At 53.9% G+C, this 24258-nt stretch overlaps 1 protein-coding gene across 6 annotated transcripts in view; it reads right to left on the reverse strand.

Moving 5' to 3' along the window:
* The window catches only part of TP73 (tumor protein p73), a gene marked incomplete at both ends in the record, with an annotated part of 42384 nt that overhangs the window by 1154 nt on the left and 16972 nt on the right, over positions 1 to 24258 (reverse strand). For 2 of the 6 annotated variants that reach the window (XM_080920875.1, XM_080920878.1), the window contains 10 exons: positions 187 to 280; positions 883 to 1021; positions 1726 to 1874; positions 2278 to 2405; positions 3355 to 3443; positions 3782 to 3924; positions 4129 to 4238; positions 6167 to 6282; positions 6717 to 6903; positions 18448 to 18690. In XM_080920875.1, coding sequence (XP_080777001.1) covers positions 187 to 280; positions 883 to 1021; positions 1726 to 1874; positions 2278 to 2405; positions 3355 to 3443; positions 3782 to 3924; positions 4129 to 4238; positions 6167 to 6282; positions 6717 to 6903; positions 18448 to 18690 — 1398 coding nt within the window. The remainder of the gene's footprint in view (positions 1 to 186; positions 281 to 882; positions 1022 to 1725; positions 1875 to 2277; positions 2406 to 3354; positions 3444 to 3781; positions 3925 to 4128; positions 4239 to 6166; positions 6283 to 6716; positions 6904 to 18447; positions 18691 to 24258) is intronic. The other 4 variants (XM_080920880.1, XM_080920877.1, XM_080920879.1 and 1 more) reach the window with 2 other exon arrangements.

Raw genomic sequence — 24258 nt, forward strand, 5'->3', positions numbered from 1 at the left:
AGGGACAAAGCCCTATAGGTCACGGTCAGGGCCCTGGATATATCCACCTAGTCTCCTTCACGTTGCCTGATCCTGCTGACTTCAGGGTAGAATCTGATTGCTTGTGGGAAAGTCTCTAGGAGTTCCCCCAGCTAGCCACCCTAGACGGTGCCCTGTGTCTCGGTTGGGGAGACTCGGGGCATTTACCTCGATGGTGAGGTTCTGCAGGTGGTAGATGCTCTGCAGCCCTTGGGAAGTGAAGCACTCGATGCAGTTTGGACACCCCAATCCTGTCAAGAAACTGCAGAGGGAGAGTTTGAGAAAGCAGCATTAACTGCTGTGTGCTCATGCCTCACAGGAGTGGCCCTGTCGGGAGGGAACTGCCTATTACAGTGGCCAAAGCTGCTGGTCCCTCCCTCAGGGCAGGTGTGGCCAACAGTGGGGTCTCAGCCCAGTTCTGGCTCAAGTGCCCCCTTTCTCTCTGTTTGTCCGTCTCTCTGTCTTTCTCTCATTTATTTTATTTTTTGCTCCTACTTGTGTGTAGGTGTGTGTGTGTGTCATTACCCCCCTCCTGGCCCGCCCTCTCACAGTTCCTTATCCCATCCCTCATCCCCCATCTCCAAGATAAGTTCCTTATCCTATCCCACACCCCCTACCCCCAGCCCCCTCTACTCCTGACGCCTAGCCCTCACGTGCTTTTCTTTCCAAGTTCTTTCTCAGCACCTGCTGATGAGCTCTGACAGGGCACAACCCCCTTAAGCCTCCCTCAGGCCAATCAATTAAAACGCAGGGTCAGACAGAGCCACGTGCAAGGTCGTTCCCACCAGCAGGAACCGCACAGTTAGTGGGAGGCGTGGGTGGAGGGGTGAAGCACAAACCCAGGTCCGGCCCCAGCCCACACACCTGACAAGGCTGGGGTCTGCATGATAGGGAGGTGGCGGGGTGCAGTGGGATCCCGAAACCATGGTCTGGGAGCTGTGGCCTCCACTCATCTCCCCGTTGGCTGGCATGCTGTGGCCGTGACTGCTGAGCATCCCGGAGCCTGATCAAAAGAGCGGGTCCAGGAACCTGAGAGCAAGCCCCTCACGCCGTGGGGGGTGTCCCAGGTTGCCGTCTAGCCTGGCAGTGTGATACAGCACTGTGAGGGCCGTCCCCTAGGTACAACCCTTCTGCCAGGAGGCAGAAGTGGAAGGTGGCTGCCCATGGGGCATGTGGTTTAGGCGATGCCGGGATTAGCAGCTGGTATGTGAATGTTACCAGGTTCCAGGGTCCTTTTAGCAAGACACACCCAGGAGGTGTTGCTCAGTGTCAGGAGTGTGTCCATCTGTACCCATATAAAGACCTCTCAGAAGGGACCCATACTCCACCCTGCCCAGCTCCCTACAGCTGCCCCTCAAGGAGGTCTCACGTTCTGATCCTAGAGGTGAGGGGATTTGGTACGGCCATTTCGCTGATGGAGAAACTGAGGCTGGCTGAAGCTAGGGATCTTCTTCAAGATCCTGTGGCCTTCAAGAGAGGACAGGCGTGAGCTCTTAACTCTATCGCCTTTGCAAACCCCCAGGCAGAGAACCCCTGGGATTGGAACAAACGCCCCCATAGCCACTGTCCTCCTGCAGGCTAGAGCTTCAGGGAGAGGCAGCTGTCAAAGGTTCCCACCGGTCCTGTTTGTGATCTCAGTAAATCTGCCCAGACCCTCCCTTGAGTCTCTATGGCCCACATGAGGCCTGCACCACCCCAGGGACTCACCCATGGGCCCCAGGTTGGGCCCAGCTGCCGAGCTGTGCGGGGGAGGCTGGCCCACCAGCTGGTTGACAGAGGGCAGTTTGTTGACCCCTCCGTGCACCTTGTTCACTGGGGACAGCACGGGCCCATAGGATGGAGGCTGCAGGTGACTCCTACTTGGAAAGCAACAGTGAGCATTCACGAGAGGTAAAAGTAACTCCTCCCCCAACATGGCACCTTTGTGGACAGCCTGGGATGCAGGCAGAGGTAGACCCTGCCTGTCAGAGAGTTGGGAAGAAAGCTAACACCTCACCAGCTTCAGCAAATCCGGCCCCTCCTGCCCCTTCCCCCATCAACATTTCCAAGGCCTGTGGGAGGCAGAGGTGTGCTGAACATGGGAACCCAGGACCCCAGGACAGGCTAAGTCCCAGAAGGCTTCCTGGAAGAGGAGGAGGTGCCACCTGGGCTGTGTTGGTCCGACTGTCCCATCCAGGATACCCTACCTACTGTGCTGGCCTTCTCCCTACCGGGTCAGAATATCCCTAGTTCCCCACATAGATGGTGGGGTTCACTCACGGCCTCTGTAGGAGCTGCTGCTGTTGCTGCTGCCGATAGGAGTCGACCAAAGGCTGCGGCACAAGTTCCATCAGCTCTAGGCTCTCCTTGACTTTCATCAAGATCTCAAAGTTCTCCCGGCCTCTCACCTGGGCACAGAGACAGACAGACAGGCTCTGGTCAAAGCCTCAGGGGATCCTCCGGCTGTGGCAAAGGGTGATCTGCTCTTGGAGTTCCTCAGTTCCCCAGTGCGCAGGATACCCTGACTTTCTGCTTCCCAGGAGCAGGTCTAGGAAGTGGGTCCCTGGGTTCAGAGTTCATTCTTCCCTGTCAAGAAGCTCAGCAGCTATAGGTCTTAAAGGAGGCCCTACACTCAAGGAAACAATATTCCTTCAGAGCGCACCACCATCTTACCGCTGGGATTGGTACCACATACACATCAAGTCATGCTGGCTAATACACTAATGCCTAATGGTGGCTCACAACCATTTGTCATGGAATCTGATGCCCTCTTCTGGTGTGTCTGAAGATGGTGACAATGTACCCACATGCATAAAATAATTAAATTAAGGCTGGAGAGATGGCTCAGCGGTTAAGAGCACTGACTGCTCTTCCAGAGGTCCTGAGTTCAACTCCCAGCAATCACATGGTGGCTCACAGCCATCTGTAATGGGATCTGATGCCCTCTGCTGGTGTGTGTGAAGACAGCAACAGTGTACTTACATATAATAAATAAATAACTCTTTAAAAATTATTTTTAAAAACCCATAAGCTACACCCTATAGGACTATACACTCCTACTGAAGCTCCACCCTGGGAGTCTCCATTATAAAGGGCACCCTCGGGTCTCCTTGATGCAAAGTTAACCTGGTCGGCATGTCCACACTCAGTGAGTTGATGCCCTGCAAGGTCTGACTCTGAACAGAGCCTCCTTCAAACTCCACATCCTCAGGGCCACGGTCTAAATCCTCGGGTGTCAGTATGCCACCCTCCCCCATCCCTTGTGACATCTGGAATTTCCCAGCCTGAGATCTTTGATGACGGGGACACACAGGCCTGTCCTCCCCGCCCACCCTGATGGCCACAAACCCCACTCACATGCATGTAGAACATGTCCTCGTCCCCATGACGCCTCTTTTTCACATTGGTACCCAAGGCAGGGATGGCAGGGGGGCTCTGCTTGAACGCTGGAAGGTAGGTAAGACACATGAGTCACAGAGTGAGGGCTGAGGTGCCCAGGTGAATGCTTGCCTGGGTGTGGTGTGCACACAGGGTAAACCTAGGCTGGAAGGAGCTGGACCGGGGTCCTACATGCTCCTAGCCTCAGAGTGCAGACAACCAAAATGTCTTGTGTCACACTTGCCCTGTCCAGCCAGAGAGGCTTCCAGGCTGTGGCCATTCAGACCCTGGGATCCACCCCCCGGATGAGGGTATGCTTGGTGCCCTGGGGGCAGGTACTCCTTCTCACACCCAATTGTGTCCAACTCCATGCTCTTCCCACACCCTGGCCCAGAGCCCCGCTCACCACGTTTGCTGGCAGCCCCGTTCTTGGTGGTACTTTCATTCAGAGCCTGTTGCTCCCGGTAATGGTCTTCATCGGCCTTGCGGTCACGGCCAGGACAGGCACAGATGCGACCCTCGAAAGACCGCCGGCCCAGTACCTGTCCACTGTTGGATGGGCACAGCGTGACTGTGAGCTTGAGGGACCGCTCTTGACCCCACCCGCATCCTGCAGACCCCTCGGGACTAGCCTTGAAGCTGAGCACCCCGCCGAGGAGAGCAAGCCCTCCCTGCTTCTGTGATATGCCCCTCTCCCCCAGTGCTGGCCCAAGTCCCCGCCCCACCTCTACCATCATTCCTCTGCAGACTCACTCCCGGGTCTCCAGGGTGATGATGACGAGGATGGGTCTCCGATTCATGCCCCCTACACAGCTGCTGTTACACATGAAGTTGTATAGGATGGTGGTGAATTCTGTCCCCACCTGTCCGTGGGGAGGCAGGGAAGGGCTTAGCGTCAGTCAGCAGGCAGGGCCCTGACCACAGAAAGGACTGTAGCTGCCTCTGGCCCTGGTTCTCGGTAGGCATGGGGATGTTGCTGTATGCTTCTCAGTCATCTACCCATCTATCCACCCGACCACCCCGTCTTTACACTCAACCATTCATCTCCCCACGTACCCACCTACCACCCTCTGAGCCGTCCACCCACTTACACTCCTGCTCACCCACTCACCTGTCCACCTAACTACCCACCCACCCACCCACTCATCCATTCAGCCATGTGAACCCACTGACCCACCCTCTGATCCATCTGTGCCTTCACAGCACTGTTCTGGCTATGCTGAGCTCAGAGAGCTCAGTCGTGGTTCCAGCTCTTAGGGAGGTACAGAGTCAGTGGTGTGCTAGTCACGGTCACCTCCCATAATGCAGGCAGAGGTCAAATGTCAGGGCTGTATGTGAGTGGGTGTGTGCGTGGACTCATCTGGGCAGAGGAATGAAAGGGGCTCCATTCCCAGAACAGAGTTCCAAAGGTCTTGCTAGATCAGGATACAAAACCCCCACCCTTCCAAGAACTTACACCTTTCAGCCACTAGAGGGCAAGAGAATCCTACTTCATCTGCAAGCCTGAGCCTGTGAGGAGAGGGGAGGATGCTCTTGGTGCGTATGTGTGTGTGTGTGTGTGTGTGTGTGTGTGTGTGTGTGTGTGTGTGTGTATGTGTGTGTGTGTGTGTGTATGTGTGTGTGTGTGTGTGTCTGTGTATATGTGTGTGTCTGTGTTTCTGTGTGTTTGTGTATTTGTGTGTGTGCATGCATCACAGGACCCTGTCCTACTGACATAGAAAGCTGCTCACAGAACCACAGGGCTTGGTAGAGAGAGATGAGATGTAAGCACAGTCCTCCTGAGTCTCTACCCTGACACCTCCCACATCAGTCCTGAAGTCCCTCCACCTTGCCTTTGGCCCCAGCTGGGCCTCACATCAGATCTATAATGGTGACCACACACCCTCTGATGTCAGAAGTGGACGCCTGCCTCCTCCAGTCTCCCTTTACTTGACTACAACAACAACTACCACCTCCAGCCTGGTTCCCTCCCCTGGAGCCCTCCCCTGTGGCCTGAGCCCTTTGCCTGTACCTCAGTGTCCAGCATGTCCAGTCACTGCCATTGTGCCCCATCTCTGGCAGGAACCATACTTCCAAGGCTTTGCACACAGGCCTCTTAAGTTTGACCTATCACCTCTGTCTTCCCTACTCCCCTGAGTCTGTGCTCCAAGGCTCCAGTCCCCTGTAGGCATCCTCTGTCATTCCCCAGCTTGGTCTAGGAGGCCTTTCATGATCCCTGCCCCAGGCATGGAATCATCCACCTTCTACCCACCACCCCATGCTTGCTTTATCCCTGTAAATGGGGCCTGAGATGTCCAGGGGCTCTCTCGCACTCCCACATCTAGGAGGCTATGCTTGGGAGGAACAGCAAGAAGATTGGAGACTGGACCCTGGGGTGGGGGGCAGGGTGGAAAGGTTGGAGGTCACATGACCACACCTGAATACATAGCTGAGAAGAGAGAGAGACAGAGAAAGACAGAGAGACAGAGAGGGACAGAGATATAGAGAGAGACAGAGAGATAGAGAGGGACAGAGATACAGAGAGAGACAGAGGGAAAGAGAGACAGAGAGATAGAGAGGGACAGAGACAGAGAGACAAGAGAGAGAGAGAGAGACAAACAGACAGAGAGAAAGACAGAAGAACAGAGAGAGAAAGAACTGAAGTTGGCTCAAGCTCAGGCCCAACCTCACTGCCCACAGTAAAATGAGCTGTCAAGAAAAGGCCTAAGAGGCAGGCTAAGGTCGGAACAGAGACCCAGGGAACCACACCCAGTAAGGTTAATTTTGTATCCCAGTCTGGCCCCCGGCCTACCTGTGGGGGTTCGTACGGCACAACCACACTCTGCCTGCCGGTGACAGGGTCATCCACATACTGGGAGAGGTTGTTGCCTTCTACACGGATGAGGTGGCTAGCTGGAGCAGACTGTCCTGCCAGGAGGTGACACAGCTTTAGAGAGGGGCCCATCCTCCATCCCATGTCCCTGTACCAGGCTTGTGGCCTGAACTGAGAGCACAGGGCTGGTCCCTGTGAGAGTCCCAGGCTAGACTCAGAGCTGTGCAACCCTCATTCAGGTGGCCTTGATCCTGACAAAAGCTGTCCCTGGAGGTATCACAGGGTTTACCAGGGACAAAGCAGGAATGCTTCACAAGGCTCCCCAGGGTCAGCTGGTCCCTGACTTCTCCAAAGTTACACCCTTGCTGGACCAGCAGCCTCTTAGGGCTGTAGTCAGAGCCGAGGAAACAGGGAGAGATGGGGTGTGTGTTCCTGGTGAGAGGTGAGTGGGAAGCTGCTCATACCCACCAGCCTGTGTCTCTCTGTGTGCCCATGGTGCTGGGTCCCACAGCAGGGAGGGGGTGCTCACCTTCATTGAAGTCCCTTCCGAGCTCGTGGTTGGGGCAGCGCTTAACGATATCGGTCACGTGCTCCGCCTTCTTATAGACAGGCATGGCCCGGATGGCGGTGCCCGGGGGTGGTGGTGTGGACACTTTGATCTGGATGGGGCATGTCTTGGCAATCTGACAATACAACTTCTTCAAAAGTGGGGAGTACTGGAGGAGAGAGGGAGGCTGGGTTGAGAGGGCAGCTCCGTTCCGGATGCTTCCACGAGACCCCTTTCCCCAAGCACTCTGATGAGGGAGACCTGCTCCCGGATGCTCTCAGGCATGCTTCAGAATGTAGAGATGGGTGCGCCTGGTGCCCACTCAGCAACTGCGTGGCTATGTATCTCACCCGTATATCAAAGGCTGCGGGCGGTGGACCTTTCCATCAGGGTGATGAAGGGTAAGTCAGTGGGGGGTGGGGGTGGGGTGGGGTCATGGGGAATCAGTCCTAGCCCTGCTTTCCCAGCCTGGATCAGGCTGTTGGCTGCAGAGGTAGATTTGCACTGTTGAGCTGGTTTGGTGAGCTCGGAAGTGCATCCTTCTGCCTTGCAGAGAAGAATGGCTCTGAGAATCCATAGGAGGGTTGCTTGCCCCTTCCGCCTTTGTCTTCCTATGGTGAACTCCGGGCCATTACCAGCACTGTACCACCAAGTGCAGCCAACAAGTCCAGGCACTGTGGTTGTGTGAGGCAAGACCCGGTTGCCCCATCCTGGAGACTGACTGGACCCGGGGTCATACCAGGGCATCTCTCGGATTTCACTGACCCAGCTAAGACCGTCTCAGAATCAGAGTGATTCTTCGATGCAAGGCGGATGCAACACTGAGCGTGTCAAGCCAGCTCAATGCTACAAATCCCACCTCTGCAGCCAGCGGCCTGATCCAGGCTGGGAAATCAACGCACCCATTTGCTTACCTGCTAGTTGACTCTCCACCATGGCTCCTGGAACCCCTGGTGACTCCTCCTGTCCTTATGTTTTTACTGAGTACATACAGCATTCTGCCTGCACATACGCCTGCAGGCCAGAAGGCAGCACCAGACCTCATTACAGATGGTTATGAACCAACCATGTGGTTGCCTGGAATTGAACTCAGAACCTCTTAACCTCTGAGCCATGTCTCCAGGCCTTCCCAAGGGGTTTAAATGAAGCTCCACTTCCCTCCAAAGTCTCCACAACTCTGAATCACGAGCTACACTACCTTGGAAAATGTTCACCTATACACTCCCTTGTGACAGTTGAGGAAACTGAGGCCAGAGATGGTGAGCTGTTAAAACTGGAACGAGCAGGTGGTGCTCACACACCAAGGGACAGTGGGGGATCCTGACCACCCTATAGGCTTAAGGTTCCCCGCAAGGGGCACGCAGAAATAGCATATAGCATAGGAAGATGCAATGAAAGGAAGTCAGGGAGAGGCACCATGACATAGTCCCTTCCCTCCAGTTTAAAGAACAAGGGGGGGAGGGAATGAGGGAGGGACCTGAGGGCTTGTTTTGAAAAGCAGAGAGACCCCTCACAGAGTGAGCAGGGGAAGGAGCTGACCTGTATTCTCAACGGAGCAACTCAGGGCCACACCAGGCAGGTCAGTCCCCAGGATACATGGAGACTCTGAGACCTGTGGCCTAGAGAAGTTTTCAGAACAAGCTGCCCTGTGCACGTATGCAGAGCCTTGAGCGTGCCTTGAGTGTGCAATATACTCCTCAGAGTGCAGGCATCCGAGTGTGCAATATACTCCTCAGAGTGCAGGCATCCGAGGAAAGGCCAAAAACCAGGTCTGTGCCCTCCTGCCCGCCCCGCCTTCATCGGCAACATTCAGCTGCTGGGGGTCTACAGCCCTTACTTGGTAAGAAGCACTATAGCTTCCCTTGGAAGGACACTTGGGGTGCACCTTGTTTACCGTGTGAGGATCCCCAGGCATTGAGCAGTTTCATACACAGCAGACAGTAAAGTGCCCAGGCCTCTTGCTTATTCAGATGAAGGCTTCCTGGCAAACCCCAGGCTCAGACAATTACAAAGGCCTCCTGAGGCCAATCAAGGCAGCTTCCTGGTGAAGGTGACGGTTCCGAGCATTACCAAGCATCCCCTGAGTGTCCATTGCTTTGTGAGGCCCAGCTACTTAAGAAAACAGACTGAGGGTTTGGGCGGTGGACACCTTATGGACACTTTATGATACGGGCCTTGCAGGGGGTGAGGGTGGCACTGATGTCAAAAGGAGATTAGAAACTGGACCACATGCCCGGGTTTTCTACCACTGACTTAGCACCAGACCCCAGATGCTAGCTGTGTCACTGAGTGCCAGCAAGGTCAGAGGCCTCTTGTTCTACCATGGCTGCTCATTGCCAGATAAGGTAATTTGTGGGCTGGCACAGCTGATGGGGCCCACGGACCTAAGTCTCCTACAGTAGCCTTTTCAGACCTCCTTTCTGTCCAGGGCTCTGGCTCATGACCTACGAGGGGCTCGTAGACCCACCAGTCCAGGAGCCAAGATGGCCTCCGGTTTTCCTGGGATAACCACGAGGCAGTACTGTGACCTGGAGTGGGGCACCAAGAGGCCCAGAGAAAGCTAAGGATAGTTACAGAGTAGCCGGGCTGGTAGGGATGCGATATTGAATGCCCCATCCCGGGGAGGAGCTCCAAGTGCCTGGAGCTGTCCCTGGTACCAACGCAGCGGCAGCAAGGCAGTCTCCTCTCAGAGAGTCATCTCTGGTGGACAAGTCTCTCACCCGGTCAGGGTGGAAGGAAAACCCAAGCCCATGAAGATACAGGGTTCCCTTCACTTTGGCACCCTTAAATGGCGTCTCTAATCCGACGATTGTGGGGCTTCGGGCCTCACACATCCGCCAGCCCCACTCCAGCCACAGGTTAAATTTATGGTAGTCCATTTGAGTCAGAGATAGGGAGTTTCAGAGAGATGCCCAAGTTTCCCCACATCTCGGAAGATCGGGTGGGAAAACCTGGAGCCAGGGGCGTGGGGGAGACTCCAGGATACCGAGTTTCCAGGAGACCAGGAAGTTGCCAGTGCTCTCCCCTTCCTCCGCAGAGCTTATGGGGCCAGTTCTCAGGGTCGGACTCTGTTTCCAGAATGTCACGTGGGGGTGCTTCCTCCCAGCTGCCCTCCTCCTGCCACTCCTTCCCTAGAACCGCTAGATGGATGTGTTTCAACAGATTCCGAGCTGATAAAATCTTATTTATCTTCGGCTGTTGACACAGCGCCGTCCAGACTTGCCTGCGCGGATGCGTGTGTTCCGCGGGGCTTGCAGGAAATACTTTGCCCAACATCGGAGCGGAGCAGACGTCCCTCCTGCCCTCCTCCTGCTCTCCTGACCCCTCCTCCTTTCCTTCCCCCCCTCCTTTCCTCCTCCCATCCCCCCGCCCTCCTGTCACAGTCCAAGATGGGCCGGGCCTGGCTGGAAGCCCCTAGCCTGGCAGGACCGGTGCAGGGTGGTGGGTGAGAGGGCGGGCGGGGGCGGGCGCGGCACAGGGCTGTTAATTTCCTCGCACCCGCTCCCGGCAGCTGGGTGCCCGGCACAGGCAGGTTTGGGCAGGAGGACAGTGGGAAGGTGATAATAACTTGTCTGTCATTTTCCCAGGACATGTAGCATCTTGCAAACCGCAAATACCGTTAACCAGCTTGGGTGAATCTGTTAGGACAGATTCGGAACGAAAGATTGTGGTGAGGGCTTTTAAAAATACTTTTTTCATTGCCCACTTTTATATAGTGTGTGTGTATGTGTGTGTGTGTACATGTGTGCGTGTGAGTTTCTGTTTTTTGTGGACCCCTTTGAGAATCAGCTCCAGGGTCACACGCTTTTACTCTTCCTACGACAGACCTGCCGAGCAGGGCACAGGGTCTGGTTGACTCAGAATGACCTCTCAAATCTGGAGGAACCCAGGTCCACAGCCCCTGAGTGTGGCTCTCCACCATGTTTTCCTTTCTCTTCAAGAAACGCCCCTGCGAGAGGAGGAGACATATGGATCCCATCCTCCAAGATGAGGTTCTGGGGCAGCCGCGCTGCGGGCACATCTGGCCTTTGCTAGCACAATTTACTGACATCATTGTTCATTTCCTCGCCCATCCAGGGAGCATCTGAATGAGAGCAGGGATGCAGCTTACACGGCCTTGGGGAGGAAATGATGCTCAGGCAATAGTCACCCTGACTGGTACCTTTGTGCCAGGATGCAGGTCCAGGGCAAGGAGAATCCATGTTCTATAAACCCAACGTTGGAGGCCCCAGGCTCCAGTGCCTGCCCCTGCCAAGTGTGCGGGAAAGAGACTGTAGTTATTCCTAAAGAGCAGTGGTCTGGAGAAAGATAAAGGACACTCAGGAGGCAGATGTGAAGCCTGACTGTGTGCTCTGTGAGTGTAATGGAAAGGCAGGCTAGGAGCTAGCTGGGGTATTCCTCAGGAGCTGGGTAACCTGTACCCCACCCCTGCCCACCCTTGAGCAAGATTTCAAAAAAGCAATCAAGAGCCATATAGGCACCTTGGTGGGGGACAGAGCGTACTTTTTTTTACTAAGACTGGAAGTCAGAGGGCTCCAGGTCATGGAGTTTGGGGCCTGTTTAGCCTCAGCAGGAACAGAGAACCTTCCAGTAGATTCTGCCCCAGGCTGGGGAGCTGAGAACAGATTGTGATCTATGTGATGGCTGAAGGCTGAGGGCTGAGGACTACTTCCCTGAGTACCTCCCCCCCAGAAAGATCCAGGAGGGATGTGCAACTCCTCAGCCCCAGCCTTTGGGATGGAGCACAGAGGAGAAAGGTCATTTAGGTCCAGTGTCAGGAGACTAATCATGGCTACATAATGAACCATCATTACCAGTCCCAAAGGACAGGGTTTGGTCAGCTCCTGGACAGCGGAGTGCGGAGATGCCTGGAGATGGTGCCCAGGGGGAGCAGAGCCAGAGAAGACTGAGACGGTCACATCTTTCCTTGGTCTCGTCTCAACCCCAACTTGCCCCATGTGTCTCTTTGCCCAGGCAACTAGACAAGTGGTTTGCAGAGTTCTGTGAGCCACTGGAGCCGACTGACAGCCCTAAAGGATAGTGGCCAGAAACATTAAGTTAGGCAGTGGTACCTACAGGGCACACACAACCTTGGGGACAGAACCCTTCTTGTGGGGAAGACATCAGACTAAACCTCCAGGCATCCGAGCCTCACAACTATCTAGGGCAGCAGCTCTCGACCTGTGTGTCACAACATCTTTCACAGGGGCCACCTACCAGACATCCTGCATTTCAGATGTTTACTCTGCAATTCATAACAGTAGCAAAGTTACAGTTACATAGTAGCAATAACGAGCAAATGTGTTACAGGCTCCTGGAGGAAGGAAGCTTGAGAACTACTGCTCTAGGGTTGCCCAGGGCTAACTTGTATCTGCTTTGATGACACTGTTGGCTTGATGTAGGGAGGGGTCTCCACACCTTGGGGGGCCATCACAGAAGTCTTAGAAGTGAGTCCCAGTTTGATTCTGTCCTCTCAAGACCCAACAGCTCCATCTTTGGTTTTTCGTCCATCAGACTTACCAGGTCAGAGATCAGGGTCCAGATAGACTGGGTTAGTGTAAGAGGACAGTCAGGTGACCAAGTAGAACACCAAAGCCAGGAAAGACAGGCAGCTCTGGGCTGGGGTTGTGTTTCTGGGGGAGGAGGAAGCTGCCAGGCTGGGCCTGCCCTGCCCTGGTCTTACTGGGAAGTGTCTCCCCTAACACCAAGTCATTGGGTGGACTGAGGTTCCAGGCAGTTGGCTGTCTGAGTGCAGCTGACTTCCATAGCTATATGATGCTCATCAGAGTGGATGCAGGGTCCAGGCAGCTGTCTGTCTGACCTCCCTGGCTATATGGTGCTTCAGCTCTAAAGGGCCACTGTCAGAGGCTTCTGAGACATCACTAGGAGGCCCCTGTCACCACCCTAACTTTAGACCTAACTTGGACATCTAATCTTTTCACAGGACCCAAGACCCATCTGGGGACTTCAGGAAGAGAAGACTGTCCAAAGAATCATAGCCTCAACCGTGAGTTCAAAAAGGGTCCCTGTCACCCTTCTACCTGTCCCAGCCAGCAGGAGAGCTGTACCTTGGCAACTCCTGCAGGTGCCTGCTAATGCCAGCCCTGTTTAGTCTCTTCTCTGGCCACCAGCCATCAACCTCTGGGAAGATGGCTCTCACTCGTGACTAGGGCTAGGGTACAGGTCACAGGACTGTCCAGTACAGGAACCCACATCAAGGCTGGTGGCCTGTCAGCTCTGTGCACATCCCCTGCTGGCTATCAGTGATGAAGTCCCTACCTACCCCATCCCCAGCTGTGACTTCCACAGTTGGGATCAACCTCGTCAGCATGAGGAATGCAAGGGTATCACAGGGTAGTCACACACTCCACTCTAGCTGTGATCCTTCTAAACACTGACCTTAGCCAGTTCTTTCTCTAAGGACCTGTGACTTTACATAGATTCAGGTGCTAGTGATAGCCAGGATCCAGGGAGCCAAGGGGTGTGTGTGTGTGTGTGTGTGTGTGTGTGTGTGTGTGTTTGAAGGAGTTTTTCTTCAATGCTGTAGGCAATAGTTCGCTAGAATATAAGTTGTCACTGAACTTTAGACACCTACATTAGAGCTATGGAACAGGGACATCCTGGGGTCTAAATCTCTGATCCTACACTGAGCAAAGCTCAGCAGAATGAGAGCCTCCCTAAAACCAGGCCCCAGTGCAGAGCATGACATGGCTCCATTTCACACACCCCCTCCCCGGGGCTCAGGAGGCCTCCCAGGGTGTTCAGAACCCAGGACATCAGGACATCATGGGAGCTGATGCATCCCAGACAGATGGTGAAGGGGCAGGAACACAAGTGTGGGATTTGGGTCTCTATCTGCTGTACTAGCGATTTTTCCAAAGAGCTTCTCTGCCCTCAAGTTCTCTCCTTTCAGCTTTCAAAGCCTAGAATATTCCAACTCATGAAAGAGCATGGATGTGGCTGTGACCTTTTGCCAGGAGAAGGTGTCAGGGTCTGGGCCTTCAGGGCACAGACAGCTATCCTGGCTTCCAAGATCAGAGTCTGATAAATTTCAAGTGTTTCCTTATAGCCCATAAGCCTGGGACGCACAGGTATGCAAACCTCAATTCGTCACTCAGCTCTGGGTCTTACCTTGCTGTGTTAGACAAACCCCAACTAACTTTAGCCTAAGACAGACACCCCCACACTGGCTTCTCTCCTGGTTGTACAGTGTGCAGGTAGAGCTGAGATAAAGGCTCCCTCCAGCAGGGCAAATGTACTATGAATCCACAATAGTAAATGAAGGAGGGGCTGGCTGGCCTCCTCATCTTGGAGGTTGGCCACCCTCTAGAACATTCTAATCAGAAAGAGTTTATGAATCTACCCAGGGAGGATGGTGGGCAGACAGTGTATCTCTCTGCCAGCATGGATGGACAGAAGCTCTCTAGGTGCTAAGGAACAAGCCAGGCCCCCCTTCTTTGAGGCAGGCATCTGAGTGTCCGAACCTCCTCATTATTGCTTACAGAGTTTCTAGGGTCCCAGAACCACCCTTAAAGAACTTGGAGCAGTGGGCAGGGCAAAGAGAAAGAGAGTTCCACAAACTCTTGGAATATGTTGTTGGGGTCACCATCCTGTTTCTCTGCCCTTTGCTGATAGGTGACCTGCCCTCCGAGTTCCTCAACTGTAAAGTGGGAAGGAAGGCACACATGCAGGCAGAGGGACCTGCGATGTCAGGCCTGCACACACAGCCAACCCTGAACTAAGATCACACCCCAAGCACACCCTGAAAAATGGACAGTTCTCTGTAACACATGAATCAGAACTCAATCCTTTTTTGACCCCCCCTCCCAGAAAACACAGGATAGAGTCCTACCCTCCAGGGTGCCTGTCTCCTGCTAGGATCCTGGAGGTATGTGATGTGACTACTCAGCGGGGGAGCATCCTTGCAGGGGAACCAGCCTGCTAGTGTCTAGCTGCAGTTAGATCCAGAGGTTCAGAGTCTCTGGGAGAGATTCTGTGCTTACTGGGGACCAAAGTTCTTCAGGCCACAGCGTATGGAGAGAGCAGAGACTCATCCCCGGTGCAGCACAGATCCGAGCCATGGACAGCCAACTGGCAACCCATCCTCTCCTGCAAAGCTAGACACAATATGAGCAATTGCTGCGATTTTTTCCATAAGTGCTCTTGTTTCCCCTAATAATTCACGTTTCATCTCCACAATAAACATTGTTAGAACCCTTCTCTAGGCTTTAAATACACATAATTGCTCCCCGTGCCAGTAAAAGGTATTAATTCCATTTATGCATTCCATAAACTTTTAGGATAACGCAATTGATACCACAATCATGTTGGGACACCTCCTCTAGTCTTGTGCTTTGCAAACCTCCGAGGGGCTGGAAAGTTTGCTCCAAATCCATTAGTGTTGACTCAGTCCTGTACTCCCCAGGAATCCCTCACAGAGGCTTTGTGCTTCCCTCCAGGGACTGCTGGCTGGCTGGGTGGGTAGGGGCTCTCTCTCAGGACAGACAAGCAGGTAGGCAGGCAGACAGACAGACAGACAACTGAAGGTCACTTGGGGCCACGTTCAGCCCATCTGTCTATCTGTAATGCTCCCAGGCAGTTAAGCCATTGACAAGTTTGCCCTCATTCTTCTTAGGTTCCTCTGCAACTGCCTCTGTAGTAGGCCGGCTGTGTCCCCCTGGGATTCTACAGACGCCATAGCAGGCCAGGGTTAGCTTCCACACTGGTCCGCTTGCCTAACCACATAACTCTGTCTCTCAATGTCTCCGATATTGAAAACAGCGGTCTCTCTCAGCAAGGCAAAGCTAGCATGAAGGGGTTGAGCTGGCGCCAGACAGCAGCAGGACATCTATCTCATTTTGCTGTTTGGATAGGTAAAGGACCTTGTCCCACTTCCTCCTCCGCTGAGGGACTCCTGAGACCAGACATAAAGCCTTCTTCTGGCCAGTCTACCTGTCTCTTAGCCTTTCTGAGGAAAGGAGCTGTCAGAACCCTGGGCAGTAACCAGGGAGACTAGCGGACATGCTCACATGTTGTCCACATCTGTTGGCATGTGTGTAGGTATGCACATACGTGCACACATGACTACATGTTTACTGGTAGACGTGGGTGCATCTGTGTATCCATGTATATAGGTCCCTGAACACGTTTATGTTTACATCCTGTGTGCTCATAGGTGTATGATATACATGCATGCACTACATAACACCTGTGAACCTAGGTGTCCAGGCATATGGAAACCATCTTGTGCATGTGTATACATGTGTGTGTACATACATGCAGGACCACAAACTAAGGGCCCACACCTCTTATTGCACCAGCAGATTTTTCAGGCTAAGGAAAGCTGGTGAAGACAAGCAGATCCTCTGGGGTCAGAGAGTCCCACAGTGGCAATGGTGAGCCCAAAGGCCCCATTAACAGCTGTGGTCACTTGGAGGCCAGTGAGGGTGTTTCTGCCAATCTGAGAGGAACGGGGGCAGCGGTCAATATGGAATTGTACTTGAGAAAAATATGAATTATCTATCAGTTACCAGCCAGTGGTGTGGCAGGGGCCTCGGTGGCAAGTCTGGGCAGCACCACACAGTTGGACCCCACGAGCTGAGAGCAACTGCTGCCGGTCCCTTCCCTCGGCATCGAGAAGAACCCTTGGATGTCTGCTCCCAGATCGCCGAGGTGCCAAAAATCTCATTATCAATGTTGGTCCCACCTCCACCCCTGTGTGACGGGGCTGGGAGGGGCAGGCAGCAGCGTTCTCCCCCCCGACAGCTCAGCTCTGCTGCCCTGGCGCCCAGTGAATGTTGGGAAGCCAAGTCTTCCCTGGTCTCTGGTATGTCTGGCCGACCTGACCAGAATACCCCATGGGGACAGTTAGAGCAGGGTGACACGAAACAGACCATCATGGGACACTTGATGCCAAACACCTCAGAGGAGATTACAGAGGACCCAAATGGGAGGAGAAATTCAGTATACTCTCTGCCCCTGTCCAGGACCAACCCTGACTGTCTGAGGCACCTGAACCCACAGGCATGGCAGAGACCAAACCCATTAAGGAAGAGGAAGGGGGAATAACTCCACATAGGGCATCATTTCCAGAACCTGGGGGACTTCCTCCAGACATCACCAGACATTTATGACAGATGGGACCCCACCTCACTCTAGGATGGAGTTAGGCAATGCATTTGGAAGCAGAAGGGCAGCGTAGAGAGCCCGTGTGTCTTCTGGGCTTCCTGGCCTGACCTCAGGTTCCTCAGCGTGGGTGGAAGAAGAATTTAGGTGCCCTTCAACCCCCAAAACCACAGGCAGTACAGAAGAGGATTCCAGCAGGTGGTTCTACACAAAGGCCAACTTCAGAAGGCCATGTTGGATGGTTTCCTCCACTGCCCAGGACAGGAGTAAGAGCTGTGTACTATACCATTCCTGTCTCATCCAGAACCTTGTCAGCAATAGTTTGTGGTTGGAGAGAATGGAGTACTCGGGCTACAGTGACTGGGGATGAGGCACCACAGGTACCCATCTCCCCTTGGCCCACTGAAGCCCCTCAAGAGCTCCAGCGGTTGGGCTGAGCCTTCACTTGATAGCAGCTGGGGAAACCACCAGAATAGTAGCCAAAAGAAACTCAAGGAGGTCAAGGCCTGAGGCCAGAGCCAGTCCAGCTCCACCCATGATCGGTGGCCAGGTATGGCTCTGTCCAGCTATTTGGCCTCCAAAGAGAATGTGAAATCCGTGACTTAGTTTTTAAAGAGCCTCGGGAGGAGGGGCGCTCCTGTTCGGAAGGGGAAATATAGCTTCCCACTGGAGAGCCTGCTGCATCTCTAACTGCTCTCTGGTGAGACTGGATGGAGGACTCAGTATGCCTCGGTGCACCTCCTACTGTCCCCAGACTTAGCTGGGTATGGAGTCCTGGAAGGCCCTAGGACTGCCCTTCCTACCCAATGTCCTGTGTGCCCAGACCAGTGTCCTGAAGTCTCAGTCTGCACCCCTATACCCCCACACCTCCACAGAGAGCCTGGGTGCTCAGTGAGTAAGAGCACTCATGGCCATGCGTCTCCAGCCCAGAATCTACTCACTTAATGCCTAACTCAAGTAAGCTGCCTTCCCTTCTCGTGCCTCAGTTTTCCTGGCTACGCAATGGGCACAGACTCCACCTTGGGCAAGTCAAAGCACTTATCTGCTTGTCCCAACTCTGAGCAAGTGTGAGGCGGGACTTTATCAACATCAGCTAATCCCAGATACAGGCCAGGCTGTTCCTAGAGGCGCCGGGGAAAGGACAGAACCCTCCGCACCTAGAGATCGGATCCCAAGCCAGTGCACAGAGAGATATGAAGGAAGAGCACTAATCCACAACCAGCAAGTGGCCATACTACCAGGGCCCCTCTGGGCTCCCACCACTTTCCAGCAGAGGTGCAAAACTAGATCAATTTCAAGGCTCAGAGCACAGAAAACCGGCAGCCACTCGCCTTGACCCGTGATCTCACTGGCACCAACACTCCGGACCTCTCCAGACCCAGTGGGAGGCTGGCTGACTGGCCACAAGTCCGAGGGGTAGCCACACCCACACTGCCCAGCCCCAGGACCCCGCCTCCTGCTCGATGCTCCTCCTGGCTCTGGCCAGGGGGGAACCCCGTGTGGACAGCCAGTGAGCTCAGTCAGACCTCGGCACCAGGACCCTGGCGTTCTACCCCTTCACGTGTCCACAGGCAACACGGCTACTCACTGTCCAGGTGGCCGATTTGGCTGTGCTCGACTGCTGGAAAGTGACCTCGAAGTGGTGGGGACCAGGGTAGTCGGTGTTGGACGGGATGACAGGCGCTGGAGACATGGTGTCGAAGGTGGAGCTGGGCTGCGCGTAGGGTGAGTGGGTGGGTGCACTGGCGGCGTGCTCCGGGGTGTAGGGGCTGGCTGGGGCTGCGCGGCTGCCCATCTGGTCCATGGCGCTGCTGAGCAAATTGAACTGGGCCTGGCAAGGAAGGGGGAGGAGGGAGGGGAGAAACAAGGGCTAAGGTGGAAGCCCCAGCTAAGGCTCCTGTCCCATTGGGGAGGTGTCTTGTTACAGGAGCCTTAAAGGGCCAGCCGGCTCCAAGTCATCCCAAATATTTCCTGGGGGCCCCCACCCCACCCCAACAGGCCACTACTTGTGTTGGGATAAACGCATATTCACCTCTCCTGCCTGCCCCTCTCCGTCCGCCTCCCGGGTGCCAGGGCTTCTGGGGATCCACCCAGCTGCCAGGAAGGTGGATGGGGCTTTGTACAGCTACCTGGAAGGGAGCTGTTTGGCTGGGAAAGCTCGCAGCCCAAGACCCCTGTGGGCTCCGCTGTGTTCCCAGGTCAGCTCAACAGCTGGAATGCTCAAACAGACCTGAGAACCCGTAAGGATGGGGTGGGGGTACACCAGGTTTGGGAGTATGGATGCCCTGGAGGGTCAGATGCGATTCCTAGAGACAGCCCTCTAAGTGATGGGCCAAGATGAGGCCGCTCAGTCCCCAGAGACCCCAGTGACCACCTCCAAAGGAACTGGTTTAAGCTGTTGTCTTGTCTCCATCATGAAAAACTCCCCAGTCTTCCAGGGTTGACAGCTCCTCCAAGCACCCCTGCTGGTTCTTAGGTTAGCCCAGGCTACCCATCCCTCCCCACAAATCATGCATTGTATGAACCTGAGCTCAGGGAGCCTTCTTCTTCCATCCTTGGGACCCCAGGACAGGTCAGCCTGCCCTAGGAGCTTTAAGGAGGTCTTCCCTTCCTGCCCTGGGTGTGTCAACAAATTATCAGGAGGACTATCCAGCTGGGCAGATTTGGGAGGACAGCATCTGATGGCTGACGCTCACTCACTCACTAGTCAGAACAGGTTCCCTGCCCTCAAGTTCAGATGGACCCCCTACAAGCCTGAGGGGGACCCCATCTTTGTTCCCATGTCACAGATGAGGGGCCTAAAGGTGTGAGAATAAACAGCTCCAATTGGCCAGCGATCTATCTGGAGACAGGACTGAGGAAGTGCCGCAGAGAGGCCTCGGCACCTCAGCATTCAAACTTCTCCAGCCAGCCTGCCTCCTCTAAGTCCCAGAACAAGAAGTGTTCAAAGACAACAAGGAAGGCCAAGACCCAAGCCTGGTATATGATATATATATGATGTATACACTGTTCTGCCTGCATGTATGCCTATGGGCCAGAAGAGGGAGCCAGATCTCATTACAGATGGTTGTGAGCCACCATGTGGTTGCTGGGAATTGAACTCAGGACCTCTGGAAGAGCAGTCAGTGCTCTAACCTCTGAGCCATCTCTCCAGCCCTGGTCATTTTGTTTTGCTCTATTTTGTTTTAAGGCTTATTTTTTATTTTCATGTATGAGTATTTGCCCAGATGCATGCATGCACAGCACATGTGTGTCCTGTGCAGAAGCCGTCCAGAAAGAGGTAAAAGGATTGGTAGAGATGAAAGTCATCTAAACTTGTGCCCAACAACAGACTCCAAAGACATGGAAGTTTCTCTCCAAGAATCTCATACTTGGAGAAGGAAAAGGCCCTAGGAGGGAAGTTTGTCTCTCCGAAAGAGGTTTCACACAGTTCTAACAGCTTGCCCCCGCTGAGACCGAACCTCAGTAACAGGTCACCAGCGGGCTGCCCCACACCTTGACCCAGTGTTAGGTGAGCAGCTTCTCTGTCCTCTTCTTATTTTGCGCCCTGAAGCCAAACTTGAGTGGGTCTCTTTGTCCCACTTCCTAACATGGCATTTGGCTTACTAAGGATGAGTGGCCAAACCTAGTTCAGGACACAGGGTGTGGCCCCCAAATTCGATTACACAGAGGGCATCAGATCCCCTGGAACTGGAGTTATAGATGGTTGTGAGTGCTGGGAACCAAGCCTCTGTCCTCTCTAAGGGCAGAAAATGCACATAACCACTGAATCATCTCTCTAACCCCCACGTTCTGGCCATGGCCACTACTGTGACCTCTGCACTCTGAGCCTCTGAGAATCAGGCAAAGATTTCCTTAAAGGCTCCAGCTTTGTGTCACTGGGGCAGCTCAGACTTGCCTTCTTCCCAGTGTGCAAGGCCCTACTTTACTTGGGTGGACAACCTCATCAAGGGGACCAGAGTTTTCATAGTATATAAAACTATCCCCCCACAGAGGGGCTGGGTCTTAGGACAGAGTCCAATCCCTAAATCCTCCCCCTAGTCCTTCCCACACCTGCCCCATCTACCCACCCTTACCCCAGAGAAGTAAACAAACAAGTTAGAATTACTGATGCAGGGCTGTGCTAACACAGTAACAATGTGTATGAAATTCAGAACCTTGCTCTGAGCAGACACACAGTGTGACTTCATGTAGGTAAACACTCAGAACCGGCAGATACAGAGAGGCAGAGGCCAGACAGAGAGGAGGCCCAAGGCTTCACATCATCAAGAAGTGGAAGGACTCAGGCAGGATTTCTCTCTGGTAGGGCGGAATGTTCTAGAAGTGATGCATACACACATCTGTCCAGATTTTTTAAAAAAACAAAACTGCTGGGCGGTACGTTTCATCATTTACTTGATTGTTTCATTGTGTTTTTGTTGTTGTTGTTTTGTTTTCAAGACTTGGTCTCGTGTAGCCCAGGCTAGCTTGGAGTTCATTACACAGGAAGCCGACCATGAACTCCTTCCTGACCTTCCTGCCGATGCCTCTTGAGTGCTGGGATTACGGGCAGGCTCCCGGGTACACTCACTTTGTACAGGGTTGGGAATTTGAACCCATGGCCTCATACACTCTAGGCAAGAAGTCATCCGAGTTATAGCCCCAACCAGACTGTATGTTTCAAATGAGAACATTGTAGGCTCTGTGGATTGTGCCTTAATAACGGTGTCACCAACAGGAAGCTCCTGACCTTCGCCTCTCCCAGCCCAAGGTTGTTTGAAGGAAGTGCTGGATGTGACAGCCGACCCCCTTCAGAAAGAGGTGGACCATAAACCTCTCCTTCCAAGGAGACCCCACCCCACCCCAAGATCTTCCAACAGACTCCTGGTAGGTAGGTCACGGTCCCACTCCTGCTGATGTAGAAGTTTGAGGGGTGTAAAGTCGGAACTCTGGTTGGCCCAGCATGGCCCCCCACTCAAGCATCTCCATCCTCAGAATCCTCCCACAGGCCTCTGACCACAGCCCAACCTGCCAGCGGAAGCCTCTACCTTGGCCTTGCTACAGTCTCTGCTGAGCTCAGAGGGGCTACCCCGGCTAGGCTACAGCAGCTGGCACCTGCATGCCGTTGGCCTTGACCTGTCAAGATGTTCTCCTCTGGAAGGCATTGCTCCTACGCCCCAACTGAACTGAGTCTGTGAGGAACCGCACAGTCCCGTGGCTTGTGCCGATGGCTATCGAGGATCGAGTGTGTGAAGAGAATCCCAGTCACAAGGACTCTGAGGCGCTGCAACAACCCTACGTTGGCAGGAGTAAATTATTGATTACATTCACCAGTTTCTTTCTTGTTTTGTTTCCCAGTACTGGGGGTGGAACCCAGAATTCACACACCAGGCAAACACTATCACTGAGCCGCAGCTCTGACCCTCTTTCAGCCGTGTGAAAGCAGCTGCTGACGTTCAGAATTCCATGCACAGTTCCCATTCTATACATGCCCTCAGCGGTCATGAGAGATCAGGCCCGGGAACCCCAGGGACACCCTTAAATAAAGCCCCTTATAGACAATGGCGCAGAATTTGTACAGAGCTGACTCACAGAACTAACCCCCTGCAGATGCTGCGTAGCCAGTAGAGCACGCTGCTTACAGGATGAAGGGATCCGTGTCTGTACATGCTCAGTACAAATGCATTTTTCCCAGATGTTTTTGGATTCCGACTCATTAGAATGTGAAGATGCAGAATCTACAGAAACGGGTCTCCACAGACGCAGGGATCCTGAAGGTACAAAGGATTTAGCAGACTCAGGCAATCCCACAGACACAGAAGAACACACAGACAGATGGCTCTGTAGACACAGGATCCCACCCACTGCGTTCCCTGAGCGGTGCTGACCTGGATCACATGATCCCGGTTCAGAATGGTTGCTCAAGGCGTTTTCTGTCAGAACAAAGTGGCAGAGGAATGAATGAATGAATGTGTGAATGAGTGAGTGAATGAAAGAGTGAACAAATGAATGAGTGAGTGAGTGAATAAATGAGTGAACAAATGAAGAGTGAGTGAATAAATGAGTGAATGAAAGTGTGAACAAATAAATGAATGAATAAATGAGTGAAAAATAAATGAGTGAGTGAATAAATGAGCGAGTGAATGAATGAGTGAGCGAATGACTGAGTGAATGAATGCATGGATGAATGAGTGAGTGAATGAATGCATGGATGAATGACTGAGTGAGTGAATGACATGGTGAGTCTGAGGACAGCGTCACACACCTCAGTGACGGTCGGGAAGGCCGCCCTCCCTGGCGCGGCTGTCTAGGAATGAGGACTGATGCACCGTAGCTCTACCTCATGCTTCCTGTCTTCCAGGGATCCAGAACCTGGTTCCGCTGTCTCAGACCCAGGCTGGAGCTGCAGGGCCACCTCCTCCTGCAAGCCCAGGCTTCACTGTCTTCCCCGGCACCCCTGATGGGCAGGGAGCCCTGCCTCGCCTGCTCAGAAGCAGGGTGCAGGCCCACGGCAGCAAGGTTCATATTTTAACTTGTCTGCATTCTTCAATGATTGAGGGTGGGTGCCAAGGACTTAGTCACTGAACCAAAAGGAACCGCGATAGCATCTGCGGGAGCTTATGCAGCAGGGACCAGGGCTTCGAGAAGGCAGGCCCTCGGCACCGGGGTGCAGAACCTAGCTGGCATGTGAACCCGAGGCCCCCAGGAAGCAGGCCTCTGCAGGCCTCCATGGGGGTGCTGGGCTGCCCAGGAGAGCAGTCTGCCCCATTGTCTGCTGAAGGCTGGCTCTCCCATGCCTGCTCTTCTTACATCCCCTGGGACATCGCCCACTCACTCAGTCTGATCTTGCTGTCTACCATGTCTCCCAAAGATATCAAGGACCCGCTGACTGGAAGGTGTAGGTGACATTCCCTACGCATAGGGTTCCCTCCTCCTTCTGAGGGTCATGGGAAGAAAACCATTTCCTCATTGCCAGGAGGTGGGGCTCAGCCCAGCCCCCCAACTTCTGCCTCCGGTCATGCTGCTGAAATGAGGAGCCTTGTCAGAGAGGCCTAAGCAGGTCTACACAGAAGCCCAGGGGGTCCCCCAGATCCAGAGCCCCCCCACCCCGGAAGCCCAGACAAGACCCACTTGGCCTCAGGGTAGAACCTGGGCAGACCCAAACTTTTTTTTGGTTTGTTTTGCTTTCAATGAGAACTCCAAGATAGTGGGCTAATTAGGGCATGCCCGGCCTGCGGCTGCACACATGTGCCTACACTTGCATGTGGAGTGTCTGGGCGTGACCTGAAGAGGCCCTGAGGAATGAGGGAGTCATGGAGCCAGAGGGTGGCCTTTCCTCCAGTACCCAGACCACCAGTGTACCAGCCTTCCCGAGAAACACCAACATTGGGATGGGGGGTCAATAGTTCTGAAGAGCATG

Source organism: Micromys minutus (assembly GCF_963924665.1).
Source record: "Micromys minutus genome assembly, chromosome: 9".
NCBI classification, from domain to species: Eukaryota; Metazoa; Chordata; class Mammalia; order Rodentia; family Muridae; genus Micromys; species Micromys minutus.